The following is a 20,557-nucleotide window of genomic DNA, read 5'->3' as shown; positions in this document are numbered from 1 at the left end:
ACGGACCCAAATAGAAGTTCAAGAACAATTGTATTAGTTTAAAAAAAAAAAAACACCCCCAAACATCCGAAGGCAGGTAAGCTGTAAATCTCATCAGCTGTCAGAGGAAGAGAATGGAGAGGTAGGGGAAGCTGTGCTGTTTAAGTGGGCACGGAGGTCAGACATGGGGTGGACAAGCAGCCACATGGCAGGCAGGGAAGCATCAGAGAAAGAGTGCAGAAGCCCAGAATGTTGAGGGAAGCCTCAAGTGTTAGGCGCTGCATGCTTAGAGCTGAGATGGTGAGAAAAGAAAAGCTGTATTTGTTTGTTTTTTTCTGGATCTTTCAGAAAAGCAGGAAAACTTAGGAACCAGTCTGGCCATGTCCCGTAAGAGACCGTGGTAGAGGGTGGGGATTCAGAGAAGGAAAGTATAGTATCCCATTAAAGGACTAATTAGTCCGCTTATCTCTTTAGTGCTGCTTAAGGTAAGCCTACCTTCTAGGGGTAGTCCTTTGGCCAGGTGATTGACACGGACCAACAGCGTTGCTATGTCTCCCCAGGACAGAGACTCTGGCCTCTGAATCAGAAACGGATTTTCCTAAAAGGTCTTTATTGCTACTCTTACAGTATCAGGCTTATTTGAAAGATTTCACAATAATCATGTTTGGGTAAATTTTAGAGAATAATTTGCAGAAAAATATTTGAATCAGTGCTACATTTAGAACAGTCATATTGTAAGATACATAGGCTTAACCTGGTCACTTTAAAGATGCTTCTCAAGAGGTCGGATGGGTGAGAAGACACTTTGGGCTATCTTGAATTATTAAATTTATATAGTGTTCCAGACATTGTGATCTCATTTAATCCTGTTAACAGGAGCTATGATCATTTAAAAAGAAAACGGAGCACTTGCCATCAATGGTGTTACTAGATGAAATTTAGACAGATCTGTGGACTCAAGTAAAATTTACTTTGCACTGGGTAACCCAGACAAATTAAACATGATCCCATGCTCCGCCTTAAATGCTATGAACCAAAGTTGAGCAGGCAACCGTGGAAACAAGGCATATCCTAGGCTCCTCGTGGTTTTCAAGATGACATGCGAATTTTATGGCTGAACACACCATGACCTTCCAACTCCCAGATCGGTCCACCAAGTTCCGGGGTACTGCGGTTGCCCTTTGCACGACAGACCAAAGATGCCAGCACTAGTTTCGTGGCGCTTACATCTTGGGGAATCTAGGCCTTAGAAGACTCATCTGCATTCCCATCTCCGCCTCACCAGGGCCACCTTAGCCCCCCTGCCCCTGTCCACAGTTCTGATCCTGTTCCCTCCAGCTTCTCGACCCGGCCCTGTAGGCACCAGGGATGTGGGGCGACCCGGACTCCGGGGTACACACCGGAAGCGGTGTCGGTCTGTGACGTAGGAGGAAGTGACGGCCTGTGGTTGGGCGGTACAGGAGAGGGTGCCCCAGTCTGAAGGTTCCCCAGCGTCCAGAGAGCTGAGCCGGTTGAGAGCGCCGGGAAGTTTCCTCAAGTCGAGCCAGGTGGGTGCAGCTCGCTCAGCGCCTGGCTTGCGGGGCGTGTGAGGAACCCAGCTCTGCCCATCACAGCAGCAGGCTGCTCCCTGCTTTACCCTGAGGGCAGCACTGACTCCTCTGCTTGTGGGGGAGAGGCTGGGACTCAGACCGTAACCCGTGTTGCAGGTGGGACAGGGACAGACCTGCATTCCAAGCAGGTTCCCGCTACCGCCAGAGCCCTTGTTCTTTTTAAGGTTTTCAAGCTTTGAGTGTCAGGGTGGCGGGGACCTTGGTTAGTAGATAAATTCTAGGACTCCACAAACTAAGTCTCACTCGGCACTCTAGAATTTTTATTTTCATTAGTTGTCCTAGACGAGGGACATCGCTCCCGGGTGAGTGAGCAGCAAGGTGGGCGGGTCGGAGGCCTTCGGGGACCACCGCCTGCCCTCGTCTGAGTCCTTTAGGACCTCCCACACTTTAAGACTTCTTTCACACATCTCCAGGCTGGAGAGCTGGATTTGCTTGTTTCCTTAAGTCTTTGGGGCAGGTGACAGCCTCTGCATGTCCCTACCTGATAAATGATAAGCACGGGATCGGTTGCTGTTGATGAGGCAGCGTCCCAATATTTAGCTCAGGCTTCCCGAACGCTGGGATTACAGGAGCGTGCTGGTAAACCATAATTCTTACCACCTAAGGAAATTTAAGATTGGAAATTTAAGCATAGAGTCCTGAGCCCAGAGCTGTTGGACCAGAAGGTCTAGGAGATGGGGCCTGGGAATCTGTAGGCTGAGCATTAATGTAAGTATGCTCTCTTTGGAAACTTGAAGCTTTCCTAGACCCCAAAATAAGTGGCTCTAAATTCAGAACATATGGCCCAACCCTCCTGGATTCTGTATTTGCTATAGGGTATAATTTTTGGCCAAAAATGTAGGGGGTTTGATTAGCTTAAAGCCTGGGACTTGATAAAAGTTGAATTTTCAGTTGATATTGATTTCCTGAGTGACTTTGTAAATCGCTAACCCTTCTGATCCCCATACATATTAGCATATCTTACCTTTCACTGCTTGTTATAAGCATAGAAATGGAATCGTTCCTAAATCGTAGTTTTGAAAGTGGTACATGAATATTTTAGATTTTCATTTTAAATTTAATTTAGTTGACAAATTATTGTATGTATTTATGGGATACTGTGACGTTTTGATATATACTTGTGATATATAATGAGTGCATCAAATTAATACATCTATTACTTCACATACCTTTTTGTGATGGGAATATTTAAAATCGACTCTTAGTAACTTAGAAATATCCAGGGATTTGGTATTTATGGTCATTGTTCTGTGCAGGAGAACAGTAAAGCTTATCTTTGTCCAAGTGAAACTTTGTACTTTCGTCCTATTCCCCATCTAGTCCCCTTTCCCTAATCACAAGCAATCACATTCTACTCTGAGGGGTTCAGCTTTCCAAAGTCTTGATGTGTGAGGTCATGTAACATTTGTCTCTCTGTGCTTTTCCTACATGTGGCCAAAGTCCTTCAGATTCCTCTGTCGTGGTGCTTTTAAAGCTTCTGAGGAAATTCAGTACATCCTTTAAGGGGCCTGGCCCTCGCGGCCTTTAACAAAGCACTCGTTTCTTTTTTGAAAGCAGGTAACCATTCCATGGTCTGAATCGGGAATGAGATCTTCTGGAATCTCAGAACAGAAAGCTTTTTGTTCAACATGGAGGACAAAAGACGGCGAGCCCGAGTGCAGGGAGCCTGGGCTGCTCCTGCCAAGAGCCAGGCTACTGCCCAGCCAGGCAAGAACCTGCAGGGACTGGGTGTGTGGATGTGGACAGCTGCCACCATCTCGTTTATATCCTTTGCTCTATAATGAACTCCCACTTGAGTTGGTAACGGTTTTCTTTAACTGTGACTGGCGTTTTGTCTGATCTTATTCATGGTGAGCTAAGGACTTGAACTCGGTTCCTCCTGTTTAGTCAGTCCCCTCAGAGTGTGTTGCGGCTGTTCGGTGCCTCTGCCCATTATGATTTGAGATCGTACGTCATCTTCAAGGAGGTTTATTGGCTCCTGTTTGAGACTCTTCTCTGCCATTTCAGCTGCTGCTGCTAGGAGCCGCCTTTCCCAAACGCCGGGGCAGGCCTGGAAGAACAAGGAGCAGCAGCTGCCTGAGAGAGCGTTTGTGTTCCAAGAACCTCAGCTGGTAAATGGTTGTTTCTCCTTCAGCAGTAACAGAGGCGTGCTTAGAAAAGCTGTTTCTGTAGCAGGGACTCCAACAGGGGCTGAATAAATTTGCTTAGGAGTAGCCGAACAACAGGATTCTAATAATAATGAAATATGAACTATTTTAGTGTTCTTATATGTCTGAAGATTCTTTGTATTCGGCCCTTTTTTGGGGGGGTGGGGACGGGGAAGCTGTACCATGACAACCACTTTAAGGGCTATACTGTGACTAGTGCTTGTGTGGACTAAGACCTAACAGTTCTGTAATGATGCTCTCTTCAGAACTGTTACAGAAAATCCTTCTAAAAGTTCAGTGATTATAGCAAAATGCCTGATTTTTTAGCCCCCTACCTCCCATGGAAAATAAGTATAAAACCCACAGACGATTCAGTTTTGGGGGGACAAGGGTGTTGCAGGACTGGGGGTCAAGCTCAGAGTCTTATATATGCTAGACCAGTTCCTCTTTTATTTTCATGTGTGTGTTATGCAAATGCACGTTCATCTACATGGGTGTGCATGTGTATGTGCCCGTAGATGTGTGTGCAGAGGCCAGAGGTTGACATCACGTATCTTCCTCAGTTGCTCCCCACCTTATATCGAGTCAGGGTCTCCCAGCTGAATATAGAACTTTCTGATTCAGCTGGTCTAACGAGCCAGTTTGCCCTGGGAGTTCCCTGTCTCCACCTCCCGAGCTCTGGCATTGCAGAGAAGCCTCTGCACCCTCTCCGCATTTACATGGTGTGGAGGATTTGAACTGAGCCTCTCATGCTTTTGTAGCAAGTGCTTTATCAACTGAGCCAGCTCCTCACCTCCCTCACTTACAAGAGTTAATAATAAAACGGAAAAAAATACAGTTTGAAAATTAGGCACCTTAGTATAATAACAACCTTATAAATCAGTGGTTCTCAACCTTCCTAATGCTGCAGCCCTTTCACAGTTCATGTATGATGACCTCAACCATAACATTATTTCATTGCTACTTCATAATTTTGCTACTGTTCTGAATCAAAATGTAAATGTGTGTGTTTTCCGATGGTCTTAGGCGACCCCTATGAAAGAGTTGTTCAACTCCTAAAGAAGTTGTGGCCCATAGGTGATATAAATAATTATCAAAACTCCTCTTAGAATGTATCTTCTCCTAAAAAAAAAAAAAAAAAAAAAAAAGTCTTCTGTATTAATAAAAGGTTTCTTCAGTTTCTGGCCAACAGGAAAGTTGATGCGTTCTAATTGTATCACGCTTTCTGTCAGCTGGCCAGTGTGACAGAGTTGTAGGAATTGCAGAAACAATGCTCTGTTGGGGTAGTGGGCATGGGGATGGAAAAAGGCTAGCTGTAAACCTGGCTTGGTTTTGGCTGGAAATGAGAGGTATGGGGTTATTCTTGACCCTTGGGAACCATCCCAGAACTCAGATCTGCCTGTTTCCTTGCAGGTTGTACGTACAGCCCCAGAACCCAGAGTGATTGAGTAAGTAAGCATTGTCGGCGGTGAAGTGGGTGGCCAGAATCTTTCCCTCCGTGATTTTCCCATTAAAAAGAGAATGGCTCATTATCTCTAAATTTTTAGCTGGAAGGAATAGTTCTACCTCAATCTTTGAACTTGATCTTTCGAAGAGACTTTCTGGGGTTGCTGATGGTATAGAAAACACAGCAAGATCTCTGCACATTGAGTTCTGCCTCTGGGGAAAATTTCCTGGCCCCGTCTCATTGGTGTTAGAGTAGGCTGGAGACAGAAAAGGCTTTTTCCTAAATCCTGGCAGCTTGGTTTGTTGAGAAACCTGTAAGTACCATTTTACTAACAGTCCTTATGAAAGCTTCTCTAACCTAGATGACCCTACAGCCCATTTCTTAAAACCACGGGGTTGTTCCTGAGCAATTTAAGCAATGCTAAATGTTCCTCTTGTATTGATCTGTGTCTGAAATGTTCTCCAAAGCTGATAGATATTTTGGCTTCTTTTCTCCTGCCTCCCACTCTCCACCTGATGTAAATAAATTATCAGTATGAACCATCCTTTTATGTTAGCAGTTAGCATCAGATGGATGTTCTTGCCCATGAGCAGTCTGTTTTGCTTTATAGATATTTTAGATTGGTTTTTTACAAGGATTTGAAACTAACACAAATGTCAACATAATTTAAAAAAATATCTAGTCACATCTTTGCAACTAGTTAGCTATATAACTAGTCCTGAGTTCTTTCCACATGTGTAGTTTGATTTTCTTCTTTGTATGTTAAGGATTAGTATTCCATTTACTTAATCCCAGTCTAGGTCTACTAGTCTTTGACTGTTTGTATAGTAGCTGTGCGATATCTCCTCCATCAGTGATAAAATGAACAAAGCCATGAAACCATGACAGTCAGGCTGAAATGGGAGGGATGCAATTGTAAGTTTGCAAGTCAAGAGAAGTCACAGCATCTACCCCTGTTTGTTTGGGGTTCAGCCTTGCTGTATCTAAAGTTAACTCTCCTAGGCTTTGTTTGTCAGTTCCCAGAAATGTGTTTCATGTTTGAAGTGAGACAGTGTCTAGATACAGTTCGGTATGCCTCATTAAAACACAGTATTCATGCCTCAGAACCTCTGTAGACAACTTCTGTAGATGTGGTCGTTGTGAACTATATGCCAGCTATGGTCATTCAGCTTCCTAGAGCCTAGCTCAGAGGTCATGAACCACTGACCCCCTGGAGAGAGGGGATATGAAAACCTTTAAAGTAGTGTCTGCTCTCTTGCACTTCTGCCATGAACCTTACAGCTGCATATCTGTGTTTCATACCTTTCTACATTTGATTAAATTCAGTGAACTTTTCTCACCATCCAGTGTGTGTAAGCTGTGAAAATAAGCCACTCTAGTGAATAAAATACACATGTAAACAAGTTGTAATTTTGTGCGTAAGATCTAATACTGGCACAGGGTGAGATGGGTGATGTTACTGGCACAAATTAATGGTCAGGGAAGGTTTAGAAGTGGGCCTAAGTGAGATTTTTGTAGGGGAAGTCAGAAGTTTTCACTGGGCCAGACTGGGAGGTAAGTTGGATAGGCGCTGCTTACTGGTAGGGAGGTATTCCAGCATACAGAAACATGGGCCAGAAACACCCACAGTGCTGTGTTAAGGGAATGCAAGCAGTTGATGCTGGAGATGGTAACTCTGGGGAGTCGTCAGAAGAGGGGTCTAGGTCTCAAGGACCGCGGATGCAGTTATGGGAACACTGAAGGCTTTTTACTCAGAGGAAGAACTCACTAGACATTTACTTTACAAGTATCAGAAGCTCTAGGTCTTGAGATGCATGCACTTGCCCCCTGGGTTGTTCGCCTCATTCCAAACTTTCCTTGGGTGATAGATTCTTAGATTATATCATAATTACGGGCAAAACCTAAGGGGTGGAATGGAGCTTACTTTCTCCCACTTTTGTCTCCGTGGCCTGATCCTGTCAGGGTTCTGTTCCCAGCACCATTAATGATGCACCACCATTTTGCCCTTGTCCAGCAGTTAAGGAGGGTGTAACTTAGCCTCCCTCATAGTGTTCTCTATCAGTAACCAATCCTAGTGAACCAGGACCTTGGGAAGACGGAAACAGGGTGGATTCTTTTGCCTCACACTAACACGTGCTTTTCCTCTGCTTCTTTAGCAGGGAAGGTGTGTATGAAATCAGCCTGTCCCCCACAGGTGTGTCTAGGTAGGTGACTCCTCATTGGAACGTGAGTGCAGCTGTCATTGAGTTATCACCTCTTGAATTGTCTTCTCCTTGTTAAGGAGCAAGACTTGGGTAATACCTCCTTTTTACAAAATGTTTCTAGTATCAAAACATTGGTACAGCTTCTCCCTGTTACAGTAACTATCATGACTACAGTTTTGTGAGGAAGCAAGGCCCAGAGAGACTGTCCTTTTTCTGCACCCCCACTCACAGTAACTTAGTGCCAGCACTGGCTCAAGTCTTCTGTGAGTGCTTCCTTATTATTACTGCACTTCAGGAACTATGTATGTATTCATTATATAGTATTATATTGCCACATCAAGGTGAATTGAAGGTAAAGTTAAATCATATTAAGTGCAGTCACTATTTTAAAATATTTTGAAAATAACTTAATGCACAAGTATATTAACTATCACCATAAACCAGTGAGATAAACAAATGCATCAGAAATGACAAATGAAAATTGATTAACAGGAGCCTCTGCTGGATGTGGAGCACCCTGTAAAATTGGCTGGAATGGCTACTGTTTTAATCCCTTTTGGAACCTCCCTGTCTTAGTTTGTTTTCTATTGCTGTGATAAAGACAGTGACCAAAAGCAATGTGGGAAGGAAAGGGTTTATTTCATCTTACAACTCTCAGGTCACAGTCCATCACTGAGGGAAGTCAGGGCAGGAACGGAAGCAGAGACCGTGGAGGAGTGCTGCTTACTGGCTTGCTCTTCCTAGGTTAATCTGTGTGCTTAAACATCCCAGGACCATCTGACGAGGGATGGTATTCCCACAGTAAGCTGGGCCTTCCCACCTCAATCGTCAATCAAGGCAAACTCCTACAGACTTACCTATAGGCCAGTCTGATAGAGACAATTCCTCAGTTGAGATTCCTTCTTCCCATATGACCCAGGCTTGTGTCAGGTTGACAAGAAATAAAAACAACAGCAACAGCAAAACAAACCAGCCCTCCAACCGGGACACTCCTTTAAAGCCAAACTTTAACAGCCAGTGTGCAGAACCAGCTGTCTTGTCTTGGTCAGCCATGTCTTGTGTTAACTGGGTAGCCCTAGATGACCTCTGGGTCTTCTAAATCACATGAACCTTCTGAGGGCTTGCTGCTGTCAAGACTGAAAGAGAGTGCATGTCCAGACTTTTCTTAGGAAAGAGATACAAAGTGACCTTTTCAGCTGAGTCTGTAATAGGATGAGAACTTATTTAGTAAAAGGGAGACCTCATTTGGATGTGTTTGTTTTGATAGCTGTGATAGTCTCTGTCTTCTAATGGATGTAGTTTTAAAAAAATTATCTTTTGACCCCCGCGTTTTACTGGTAACTCTTCATAGTGGCCTTATGAAATGGATGTCATCCTTAGGTTACACTTTTGGAAACTGAGGGACATTGAGTGCCTACCCAAGGTTTTGAAACTAAGCCATGCTAGTAATCTCTGTCCTTTATCTCCTGGGCAGTATCTTGAATGTTGTTTGAAGCAGAAATCTAAAAAGACCTCGTGCATCCCTGGTACTTCCCTGTGTCTTTAGTGGTACCGTGAATGGAGTTTATTTTACATGAAGATCACGTGGGAGGGAAGTGGTGAGACGGTTTCCTCTTCCCTTTCAAGTGAAGGTCAATCAAGTGATCCCCCAGTCGTTACTCTGTCCGCCTCTTCTGTGCAGTTTAGCTAATGACAGTTCTTTCTGCATGAAGGGTGCGTTTATATCCTGGCTTTGTGGACCTGAAGGAAGCTGACTGGATATTGGAGCGCCTTTGTCGGGATGTCCCCTGGAAACAGCGGATGGGCATCAGAGAGGGTAAGTAGGCCTCCAGGCTGCATAGTCCCCATTCAGATGTTTTCCAGTTCCCTACATCTGCTTCACACAGCTGGTCTCAAGCAGGTTCAAACCTAGAACTCCCTAAGGGACAGACAGGAAGGAAGGAGTATTCCAGGCAGAAGCCACAGCCAGCAGAGTCCCAGAGGTCAGGGAGAGTGGACAAGAGAGAAGCAAGAGCTCAGAGAGCCAGGAAAACCTGCCTGGCTGACCCGCGGCTGACCCGCTCTCCCTTTCACTTTATCTGCTTCCTCTGTTTAGTTCTGATGGTGCTCAGTTCTTCTTCATAGAAGTTTCCAGAGCTTTCTTTGTGCTAATCCATTTGGCACACATTTTTCTCAAGTCCTTCTTACTGACTTTGTGTTCTCTTTCCTGTCGCTGGAGTCGGCCAGTCTCTCTCAGTTTCAATGTCCGCTCGCATGTCAAGATGTTATCTGCCTTTTCTGTTGCGCTCCCTGCACCAGCATACCACGCGTGGCCACTAGGCGGCGTCTGTGCTCTAGCATAGACTCCAGTAGGCTGTGGAGTGAGTTTGAATTGCTTGTGAAAAAAGAGACAAAGTGTGTGTAAACTGGCTTCTTTTTTTTAATTATTATTATTATTTTTTTATCTCGGGTGTCAGAATATGAGCCAGCCTTCTTAGGGAAGCCTTCTCCCTATTCCAGGAGTTTTCACAGTGTGGCTTTTGGTTGCTGGCTTTAGCATTCCAAATAATGGTTAATTTTGAGCAAATTACAGTCGTGACTCTATAATTTTAGGTTTTCTTATCTTTAAAATTTATCTAGTAGTACATAAATTATAAAATTCATGTGTTAATTAAATTCAAATGATGCATGATATCTGCTTAATAGAATGCTGACTGGGGTGTGTGTGTGTGTGTGTGTGTGTGTGTGTGTGTGTGTGTGTGTGTGGGCTTTAATGAACATTGGCTCCTCCCACCCCTTTTTGGCAGTTCTGGGTTCAAACCTAGGGTCTTAGGCAGGCTTAGAAAGCTCTACCACTGAGCTACATGTACCCAGCCCTGTACTTAATCTTGTTGTTGTGGCCGATGTCTGCTGGGGAGAGATGGTAACCCCCTAACCTCTCTAAAATAGTCTAGATACCATACATTTGTGACAGGCAGGTGTGTGCTACGGTTGCTTACACTTTTTAGATCAGAGGGGCATGTACAGTGTTGCTAGGACACATAGGTTCTCTTGTTTTTCAAATGGATTATTGGTACCACAGATTCCTTTACCCAAGGTCCAGGCTCCATATTCTGCTTTTTGAGACTTTTTTTTTTTTTTTTTTTTTTTGCTGTGACTGAAACAAACAGATGATACACATTCCCTCCCCAGAGCCTTTGCCCAGGCTATCCCTCCCTCCCCAGAGCCTTTGCCCAGGCTATCCCTGCCAGCATGTCTTCTTTCCTGTGTAGCCCGTCCAGCTTCCACTAGCCCCCTCCCACATCCTGTCTGAGGAAGGGACTGGGTCGCCTTCCTCTTCCTTCGTGTTCCTCACGCTTCTTGCACAGTGCAGGCATGGATTGGCTGGCAGCAGACACACCTTACCAGCAGCAACTGTCTCAAGAGCCCTGTATTTTCTTTCTTAGATATAACTTATCCGCAACCAAGACTTACAGCATGGTATGGAGAGCTTCCTTACACTTACTCAAGAATCACTATGGAACCAAATCCTCACGTATGTTGAAATGATGTCACTGGTGTGGTTTGCTGGTCTAAGTGTTGAGTACCAAAAGTAAGTCCTCAGAGAGGCACGTGATGGTTCCTGCTTCAGAAAGTCCTCTGGGTTCAGAAACCTCCCACTTCTTGTCCTCTGTGAGCTCATGACTTGTAAATGAGCTCAGAGGATGGGCGGAAACTGGAACAGTGAATCGGGACTGGAGTGTGGGCTCCCAGGGGAAGGAGCTGTCTCTCCCGACCCCTCCTCCGTGAACGCTGCTTGTGTCCTGCTGTGTGGCACACCCCTGCAGCCGGCCAGTGAGGGTAGGGCGCCCTTCCGTTTCTCAGCTCTGTTGTGACTTGTGAAAAAACCTGGGTTTTGTTAACTTTATGTTTGTTCTGTGGGTACCGTTTCCAGACTTCCAACTTACTGCCACTTGGGCTTGTATCTACTGCTTCTTTTGGTAGTACATGCCTATAATCCTACAACTCAGGAAGCTAAGGCAGGGGCATCATAAGTTCAAGGCCAGCCTGAGCAGCACAGTAAAACCCTATCTCTTAAAAAAAATTCCATGACAGCAGACAAAGATATTTTGGTATATAAATAAGCTTGTCCAAAGGCTAGAGTTGAGGTCCAAGAAATAGCTCCCTGTTTAGTTCTTGGACTCGTGCCTTTGACAAAAATGTTGTGCTTTCTTGAAAGAGACTTTGAAGAAATGGAGTTTTGCTTATTCATCTGGACACACAGAAGTGTGACATGTTTTAGAGCCCTGGCAACATGTAAGCACAAAGCCCCTGTGTGCTGAGGCACCCAGGGACGATATGGACACAGTGTGGCTGTCACAGGAGGACGCTGCTGCTTTGATGGGCTGTTTCCCAGGGCTGGATGAAGACTGTGCCTTTAGAGTTGTGGAGACTCCTTTTCTCTGAAGTAGATTTGGAGACAGTGAGGAACAAAAGCTGTCCCCACTTGGTCACAGCCGTTTACCTGCTTATCCACAGTGGCGAAGCTGGGGGCCAGGCAGGCTTGGGCAGGTCCTTCTTCATTCATTCCAGCTTGTCCTTCAGTCAGCTTTCTCGGCAGACGTTGCTGGGCATCGGTTGGGGCAGTTCCTGGCTGAAAACCCACCATTTTAGAGTGCGCAGAAGCCACACCACACAGCCTTGCTTCATACCGTCTTTCACTTAGGAGGCATTTTTAAAACATCTTTCCAAGAGAATTTTTTTTTAATGACAAGCCTTTTTGACTCTTATTGAAATTGTAGTCTCCGCACTTATGAAGAGGAAAGAGAGCTCTAGGTCTGAGATAGTTAGATCCTTCCCTGGAAAATCGTAAGTGGCTTGGGCATGTGCCTTAGTTGAACAGCACTTACCTACTGTGCACAAGGCCCTGGGTCTTGTTCTTAGCACCACAAAACGTAAACCAACCAAACCAAACAAAACCCCCTTCAATGAATAAGACTGAAAAATTATCTATGTGTTTCTCTTACCTATATATCATTAACAAATCTTAGAATCCGTAAATATGCTATATGGATTTAATACCTGTATAATATTTCATAGTCTTTAAATACAGTAATTTATTCAAGCAAGCCTCTTGTTGGACATTAAGATTGTCAAAATAGGGCTAGAGAGATTGCTCAGCCACTGAGTGCCTGCCGCACAGGCGTGAGGACCTGAGTTTGACCCCCACCTTCCAAACCCAGGGGAAAGAGCGTAGGAGTGCATGTTTGGAATCCCAGTGCTGAGAAGTGCTGGCCCATTAGTCTAGCCTACTTGGTGAATTCCAGGCAAGTAAAGATCCTGTATCAAAATAAAGAAAGAAAGAGAAAGAAAAAAAGAAAGAAAGAAAGAAAGAAAGAAAGAAAGAAAGAAAGAAAGAAAGAAAGGAAGGAAGGAAGGAAGGAAGGAAGAAAGGAAGAAAGAGAGAGAGAGAGAAAGGAGAAAGAAAGAAAGGAAGAAAGAAAGGAAGAAAGAGAGAGAGAGAGAGAAAGGAGAAAGAAAGAGAAAGGAGAAAGAAAGGAAGAGGAAGGAAGGAAGGAGAGAGAGAGAGAGAGAGAAAGAAAGGAAGAGGAAGGAAGGAAGGAGAGAGAGAGAGAAAGAAAGGAAGAGGAAGGAAGGAAGAGGAGAGAGAGAGAGAGAGAAAGAAAGAAAGGAAAGAGAGAAAGAGAGAGAAAGAAGAAGAAAGAGAGAGAGGAAAGAAAGAGAGAGAAAGGGAAAGAAAGAACGAACCAGACCGCACCTATTCGGATGATATTAGACGTTATCTTCTGGTCTCAAGTGTTATACATGCGGGAACACATTTACACAAAAGGTGGCGCACGCCTTTAATCCCAGCACTCGGGAGACAGAGCCAGGCGGATCTCTGTAAGTTCGAGGCCAGCCTGGTCTACAAAGCGAGTTCCAGGAAAGGCGCAAAGCTACACAGAGAAACCCTGTCTCAAAAAACCAATTTAAAAAAAAAAAAAGATTCTCAAATTATAAGTCCTATTGTGGAATTTTGTGTGTTTATTGCTGATATATTTAGTATACACACATTTCTTTTGAGACAAGTCCTCATTAGATAGATAGGCTGGCTCCAACTTTCTATAGCTAAGGATCGCTTTCAACTCAAACTCCTGCTGCTCTAGCCTCCCAGAGTGGTGTCAGAGGCATGTCCACCCGCCCAGCTTCAGCCCTGGGTTTTGAAGCTTGTTTGTCTTTGTACAAACTGAATGATAACGGGCCCAGTGAAGAAAATAGATTAAAACTTAGTCAGCTGCAAGCCCCACCAACGAGACCTCTTCTTTCTGTAGACCCAGACCCACCTCTGTGGCCCGGCGGTCACTCTGAAAACTGTCGGAAGCCGGTTTTCGTCTTCTGTGTTCTCACACTTTCCTCTGATGTCCTTTAAGGATAGAATGCCTTCCCTGAGCAGCAAGATGACGCTGAATTTTAATTTAGACATTCAGTTCTAAGGGATCTCTATTTAGAGAATTGGTTAAAGAGCCTAAATTAATCCTCCGTTACCCTCTGCATATCCCCCTTTCTCTATACTTCACTACCAAAAATAGCCGGGAGAAAACCATATACCACTTAGAAACGTAATGCAAACTTAATATGTTGCCACGGTGTTGAGTCCCAAACGAGTCAGGCAAGTGCTAATGAGATTCTCCGTCACAGTCTAGAAAAGCCATCTTCTTTCCATTCTTGTTTTCTTGTTAAGTGTGTAATTCTAGCATCCAATCTCTCTGTGAAGGTAGATTACAGCTGGGAGATGGGCAGGCAGCTCAGCTTGCCCATGTGGTAGCCGGGATTTCATTTTAGAATTTGTTCTCTTGAACGAGGGCCGGCTTAGTAACATTTTTGTTTTGCTGTGCTGACCTAAGTTCTGTTTGCTGTTGCCGTTCCGTTTCTAAGTCCTCTGCTGATGTGATGCTGGTAGGCACAGAGAGGCCCAGCGTTCATTCCGGTGTCACACTGCAGTGCCGCTCCAGTGCTTCTGTGGCAGGAGCGGGGCTAGACTCAGTGCTGCACTGTCCCTCTGAGCACCCATCCTGTCACTACCAGGTGGGACACAGCCATTGCGGAAGCGCAACCCACGGGCCCAGGAAGCCTCTGTAGGGACTGCGCTATGTTTTCACAACAATGCAAGAGGGTGCGTTTGTAACTGTAGCATCTGCTCTGATGCTACAGAAATGCCTGTGGATGACCAGGGAGCACCTCGGCACCAACGAACTGCCAGTGGTCACTGTGCTCCCCACCACTGCTCACTCCCGCCTACAGCTTTCAAAATGCTGAGTTTAGTGCCCATGAGGTGGCTCAGTGGGTAAAGGCACTGGCCCCCAAGCTTGATGACCTGAGTTCAGTCCCATGACCCCACATGGTGAAAGTGGAGCACTAATCCTGCAAATTGTCCCCTGACTGCCACATATGTGCTGTGTACACGTGGGCACATGTGCACACACACTAAAGTAATGGAATTTGAAAAGGTAAAAATGGGGGGCTCTAGAGACACCTCAGAGGTTAGGAGCACGTGATGCTACTGGTAGATGACTTGGATTCAGTTCCCCATACACAACTGTCTGTAACTCCAGTTACCAGAGATCTGATGCCCTCTTCTGACCTCTGTGAGCACCAGGCACACATATAGTATAAATACATACCTGCAGGCAAAACACTTGTACTCATAAAATAAAAATACATGCACATAAAGTAAAAATAAATCTAAATTTTTTCCAATTAAAAATAAAAATGCTAAGTCAGGCATAAGTGGTGAATGCTTTTACTCAGAGATCTGCCAGCCTGGTCTACAAAGTGAGTTCCAGGCTAACCAGGGCTATCTAGAGAGACCCTGTCTCAAAAAACAAAAGAGCTAATTTCATTGAAGACTAACCTTACGAAAACAGTAACCTAAGTTTTATTAAATCCTGGAATTCAAGTACATCTGAATAGTTCATTTGATGATATTGAAAGAATACATAAAGCATGTCTCCTAAAAACTGAGTGTGATTGAGATGTAAGCTGTTCCCCCCCATAGATTAGTTTTATATAAAACAACTGGCATACAGACTCTTATTCAGATCTGAGAACCTGACTAATATGTCCTCATCAACAAATGAAATTAGTTTCACTTCAGTGAAAAGAGTGGACAGGGTTTGTTTCAATGATAAAAGTTGAATTTTCAAGCAAAAAAACCAGACTTTGGGGGAAACTAGCATCCATCACTTTGAGCCTGGCTTCTTCCCATGACCTAGACTTGTCTGATGAAATTAGTGTCAATATTTACAGTTTCATTACTGTGTAAATGAAATATGTGAATGTTTAGAAGAACTGTATAACCCAGAGACCGGTGTTTCCCAGGTGACGAAGAGTATATCTTACCAAAACCACAGAAGGGTAAAGGTCCATTCAAATTGAAATGTAAAAGAACAAGACAAGTTTGAGATAGTGTCAGATTCCGGATTGCGGCTAACTCAAGAAGTCCTCACAGGCTGAGCTTTGGATGCAGTCACAGAACCCGCTCTCCGACAGGACTGTGCACTAATTCTAATTTTAGCAGAGTAAATGCAGAAGCAGAAGAGCTGACTGCCTCCTGTGAAGACAGACATTGCATTTGCAAAGCGGAGCCACTCTCCCCATGTTTTTCTATTGAAATTACAGACATTTTTTCATACAAAGTTACATGGATTTGTTGTTGCCTTTTGAATGAACTACCAATGTTGTATTTATCTTGACACAAAGTCTTGCTGTAGCCCAGGCTTGTTTTGAACTTTGTCCTCCTGCCTCAGCCTCCTGGCATTATAGCATGTACCACCCCTCTCAGTTCAGCTTTAATTTTAATATAGTAAATATCAATAACTATAACCTAAAAGAACAAAGGTTCGAGCTGGGCATGGTGGTGCACACCTTTAGTTTCAGCACTTGGGAGGAAGAGGCAGGCAGATCTCTGTGAGTTCAAGATCAGCCTGATCTACATAGCAAGTTCCAGGCCAACCAGGGCTACATACTGAGACCCTGTCTCAAACAACAACAGTAAAATTCAACAGAGGTTTTTTGAGGACATTAGTAATTTTGGTAGTGTAAAGTTTGAAAAGCACTGTCCTAAAGCGTATGCTGGGCTCTTGAGACTTTGAGTGAGACACAGAACTCTAGTGAAAGCCAGTGCACAGCCTATGACTGATGTACATAGCTCCCCGAGTACATGGCCACACGGTGCAAACTGCATCCCTGAACTGGGCATGGACAGCAAGCGGTGCTGTGCAGTGTAAGTCTGTAATTTTATGGCTCTAAGAATGTGCTCTGGGTCCCATTCTATAGGACAGAAAAAGAGCGCATGTGTTTGTTGACATAGTATAGACCAGGCTGGCCTCAGCCTCAGCCTCCCAAGTGCTAGGATTACTGGCACGCACCACTCTGCCAGGCTTCGGGTTCTGACTGTAGGAAGTTAGCTACTCTAAATATTACATACTTTTCAGGAAAGCAAGTCTGTTGTTGAGAATAAACTAGGGACAGGATGAATGGAAGGCACCCCATTGAGAGTTCTCTTGCTCTTCACTTGAGCCTGAGTGTGTGGACTGACTGGCTACGTCAGCATCTCCGCTCCACTTAGCCCAGCACTGCCTTTCCAGACCACCCTCAGCGGAGTGGCATTGGCTTCTTGGTGGGGATGTGCACTGCAGGAGAAACGAGATGGTAGACAGACTCCAGCCTTGCCACTTAGTGCTTTCCTAGAGTGGAGGAGGCTGGCTGGCTTCAGCACAGAGATGGAGGGAGGAGACGAAGCTACTCCTCTGGCCTTCTGTTCATTGCATTGCCCTGCTCAGAACTCGGTTGATTTTGCCTTTTCCTCCTGTTTTTCCATGGCGGCCTACTGTGTCTTGTGTGCCTGCCCCTGCACCTGCTTCGGCTCGCTGGCAGTGGCATCCCGTGCTCTGCACTCTGAAGAGCCGTGTTGAGGAGAACACTGGCCACACCTTCAACTCCTTGCTCTGCAATCTGTACCGGGACGAGAAGGACAGCGTGGACTGGCACAGTGACGATGAGCCCTCGCTGGGGAGCTGCCCCGTCATTGCCTCACTTAGTTTTGGTGCCACTCGGACTTTTGAGATGAGGAAGAAACCTCCGCCTGTAAGTATTCTCTGCCGTAAACATGTGCTTTCTCTTACCTCCTAATCAGTGAAGAACACGGATCTCTAAAAGCCACTGTTTCCAGGAGTTCGTGGTATTGGTGAAATATTTTTCAGCTGATTGCTTCCTCTGTAGGAAACATGTGGCTTCCAAAGTGCCCGCTCAGGCATTTGCTTACCCAACAGGAATTGTCTTCCCTATGCCTGGTCCCGTGGGCCCATCCCCACTGATGGAAAGGAGTGACAGAGTCCTTGTCCTATGCAAAGCATCTACTAGGCAAAGCATTGAAATGATTGCAGTTGTGATGCACACTGTGACTGAAGAGTTCCAGAAGGGTGACTCAGAGTTAGGGAGATTCCAGAAACTCAAGAAAGATGCCCCTGAAGTGCCTGTCATTTCCTGTGCTCCTGTGTGCCAGGCCACTGTTCTGTGAGGGAGCATCATGCCAATCCTCACTGCCTTCTTAGTCTTCTTCTGAAAGATGTGTGAGCCTCTGACTCCTAAGAGGAAGCTCAAGCCAGGTTACCAGGCCATAGTGTGCCTAAGTTGAGGTTGGGGAGCAGTGGGTAAACGGACTTCAAGTTCCGTTTTCACCCCAGCTCTTGTGTAGATTACATGCATTTGAAAGATTTGGGACTGTTGACCCCAAGTGTTGATGTAACCAACCGTCTTATTAAATAAGAAACACAGAACCAATGTAAAAGAGAAAGCCAAGAGGTCAGAGCTCAGAGCTAAAATCTCACCCTTCTTCCTGCGGTGGTCCTAGCTTCCTGAAAGAGAGCTATTTCCCTGTGTGTAAGTCGGTTCATAGTCATTCTGCCTTCTCATTGGTTGTAAACCCAAACACGTGACTGCCTCATCACTGTCTGTATGTACAGCCCCCCAGGTCTTAAAGGCATATGTCTCCAATGCTGGCTGTATCCCTGAACACACAGAGATCTATGGGATTAAAGGCGTGTGCCACCACCACCACCACCACCACCACCACCACCACCACCACCACCACCACCACCACCACCACCACCACACTCTGTCTATGGCTCTAATAGCTCTGACCCCCGGGCAACTTTATTTATTAACATACAATCAAAATCACATTTCAGTACAATTAGAATACCACCACACCCAAGTCCAGCCCTTATGTTCTGAATCAAAAGTGAACCTTAGAACAAAGCTAGAAGAAACCTGGAGAGGGAATTCACTAAGTCATCCCGATTTCCGAGTTCCGGTTATTCAGCTTGCACCGATAAACCAGGCCCGTCAGTGTGGAGGGCCAGCAGCTTGTGTTTTGATGATGACCTGTTTCATAATTCCGGCCTCCTGACTCGCTCAGAGCTCCTGTCTCTCCTACATCAGATACTCTGTGAGAGTGCAGTTAACAGGCCTCTGCAGGTGACGGTGCCATTGTATTTCCATGGGTGATGCTGTTTTATAGCACTTTGAGGTATTTGACACAGATGACTTCAAACTCCATCTGTTGGTATAATTTCCACTGATCAAGTTTGCTTTGGTTTTGTTTCCACCTAAACTTTGGTTGTTGTTGGTAGAGCATTCTCAGTCACCAGTGTAAGAACCATGACCGTATCTCCAGCAGCCTTCTTGGGGACTAGGAAGAAGGAGTTGAGCGCCAAACTGCCGGGCCTTTGCTGGTGTCTTTTAGGCGTGATCACACTTCTCTCCCTAGGCCTGCTGTTGGATCCTAGGCCACACATATGAAGCGCTCTTCTTGCCTTTGTAAGACTCCTGTATTAGAGATAGTGGAGGAGCACTGTGCCTGATGGCTTTTCAGACCCTCTTCTCGAGCTGACAGTGGGACACCAGCCCTTTCCAGGCAGGTCCTGGGGCTGCAGCTTAGCTGTGAGTAAGCAGGCCGCTCCTCCAGCTCTCGGACTGTAAGCGTGGGTATCACCCTCTCTTTGGTTCTTCACATTGATTTGCTTTGATGCCAAGTGTTTAAGTCTTCAGTGACTGTCTCTTTACCCACGTACATTCAACACCACCCCCTTATGAAAAAATTGGGGGCCTATTTATAGATGGGAACTTAAGAATTCCCAAAGTATGCCTTCTGGGTAGATAGTTTCAATTACATGCGTTCCCAACTGCTAAACATTAGCGGTGCGTTGGTGCCCAGAAATACCCTGACCATCTCCCCTCCCAGCACCCAGCTCTTCATTCTCTCGTAGAAAGACCTGTCTCGGGGACTAGGGCTACAGCTCAGAGCGCATGTGCAAGGCCCTGGTTCTATCAGCACCACAGACAAACCAAACAAGAGCCCAGCACATGGTGGATAAGAACTATTTCTTGGTAATAACTTGGTGTGTTGTAGGTTGGTGTGTGGTCGGCAAACACAACAAATACATGCAGCATTGTTTCTGGGTGTGACCTTGTGGAAGAAAGCTCTATTTAAGAGAGAGACTGCCCACACCGAGGCTGTCTCTCCTCAGGCTTCCTGAAGTCTGTTTTCAGGAACCTGGTGAAAGCATAGGTCATGGAGTAGTGGAAGAGGTCAAGTCCCCTCTGTGGCCCTGGACTACAACTGTGCCAGCTGACTTAATGGAACATAATACATCTCTGAAGTGAGAAAATTTATCTGAGGTCTTGAAATAAAGTTGGCTGCGGAAATGAGTTTGGGAAGAAACATAAACAATCAGTACCCCCAGGTTACTGGCTCTAGTAAGTTTTGGCTTCTGGCCTCATTTTAACTGGGGTTGAATTGGCACAATTCTTGTGCATAATCTCAATTTTGACTTTTGTTTAAGATGGAGAAACTGAATGTTATTGTGTTTGAGATTATAATCACACATTGGTGATTACAGCTTAGAAGTTCCACTCTTGAGTAAACACAGCACATGTTTAAACTTTTGAGGACTCACTCAGACTTCATTAACAGATTCCAAAACTCTGGAGCCCCATAAATATAACCAAATGCAGAAGCTTTTCTTTGAGTTGACAGCCATGGAACTATTTCTCGGGGCATACATCTTATTGCGAATGGGCCTTCCCTGAAGGATTCAAGGGAATCAGCTGTTCAAATCTTCGTCTACTTTTCTGTCTAAATTCAGGTGT

The 20,557-nt window shown here is 45.2% G+C and overlaps 1 protein-coding gene across 5 annotated transcripts in view; it reads left to right on the top strand.

Moving 5' to 3' along the window:
* The first annotated feature begins 1,389 nt into the window (after positions 1-1,389).
* Positions 1,390-20,557, top strand: part of Alkbh3 (alkB homolog 3, alpha-ketoglutarate dependent dioxygenase) — a 34,965-nt gene continuing 15,797 nt past the window's right edge. For 2 of the 5 annotated variants that reach the window (XM_042275771.2, XM_042275776.2), the window contains exons 1-8: positions 1,411-1,526; positions 3,147-3,317; positions 3,597-3,700; positions 5,150-5,184; positions 7,340-7,387; positions 9,100-9,203; positions 10,813-10,901; positions 17,282-17,491. In XM_042275771.2, coding sequence (XP_042131705.2) covers positions 3,218-3,317; positions 3,597-3,700; positions 5,150-5,184; positions 7,340-7,387; positions 9,100-9,203; positions 10,813-10,901; positions 17,282-17,491 — 690 coding nt within the window. In that variant the 5' untranslated portion in view covers positions 1,411-1,526; positions 3,147-3,217. Of the gene's footprint in view, positions 1,527-3,143; positions 3,318-3,596; positions 3,701-5,149; positions 5,185-7,339; positions 7,388-9,099; positions 9,204-10,812; positions 10,902-17,281; positions 17,492-20,557 lie in introns of all 5 variants that reach the window. The other 3 variants (XM_042275772.2, XM_006982485.4, XM_042275774.2) reach the window with 3 other exon arrangements.

This window comes from Peromyscus maniculatus, chromosome 4 (assembly GCF_049852395.1).
Source record: "Peromyscus maniculatus bairdii isolate BWxNUB_F1_BW_parent chromosome 4, HU_Pman_BW_mat_3.1, whole genome shotgun sequence".
NCBI classification, from domain to species: Eukaryota; Metazoa; Chordata; class Mammalia; order Rodentia; family Cricetidae; genus Peromyscus; species Peromyscus maniculatus.
Note: the sequence above shows the minus strand (reverse complement) of the source record. Positions and strands in the feature narration are given on the sequence as shown.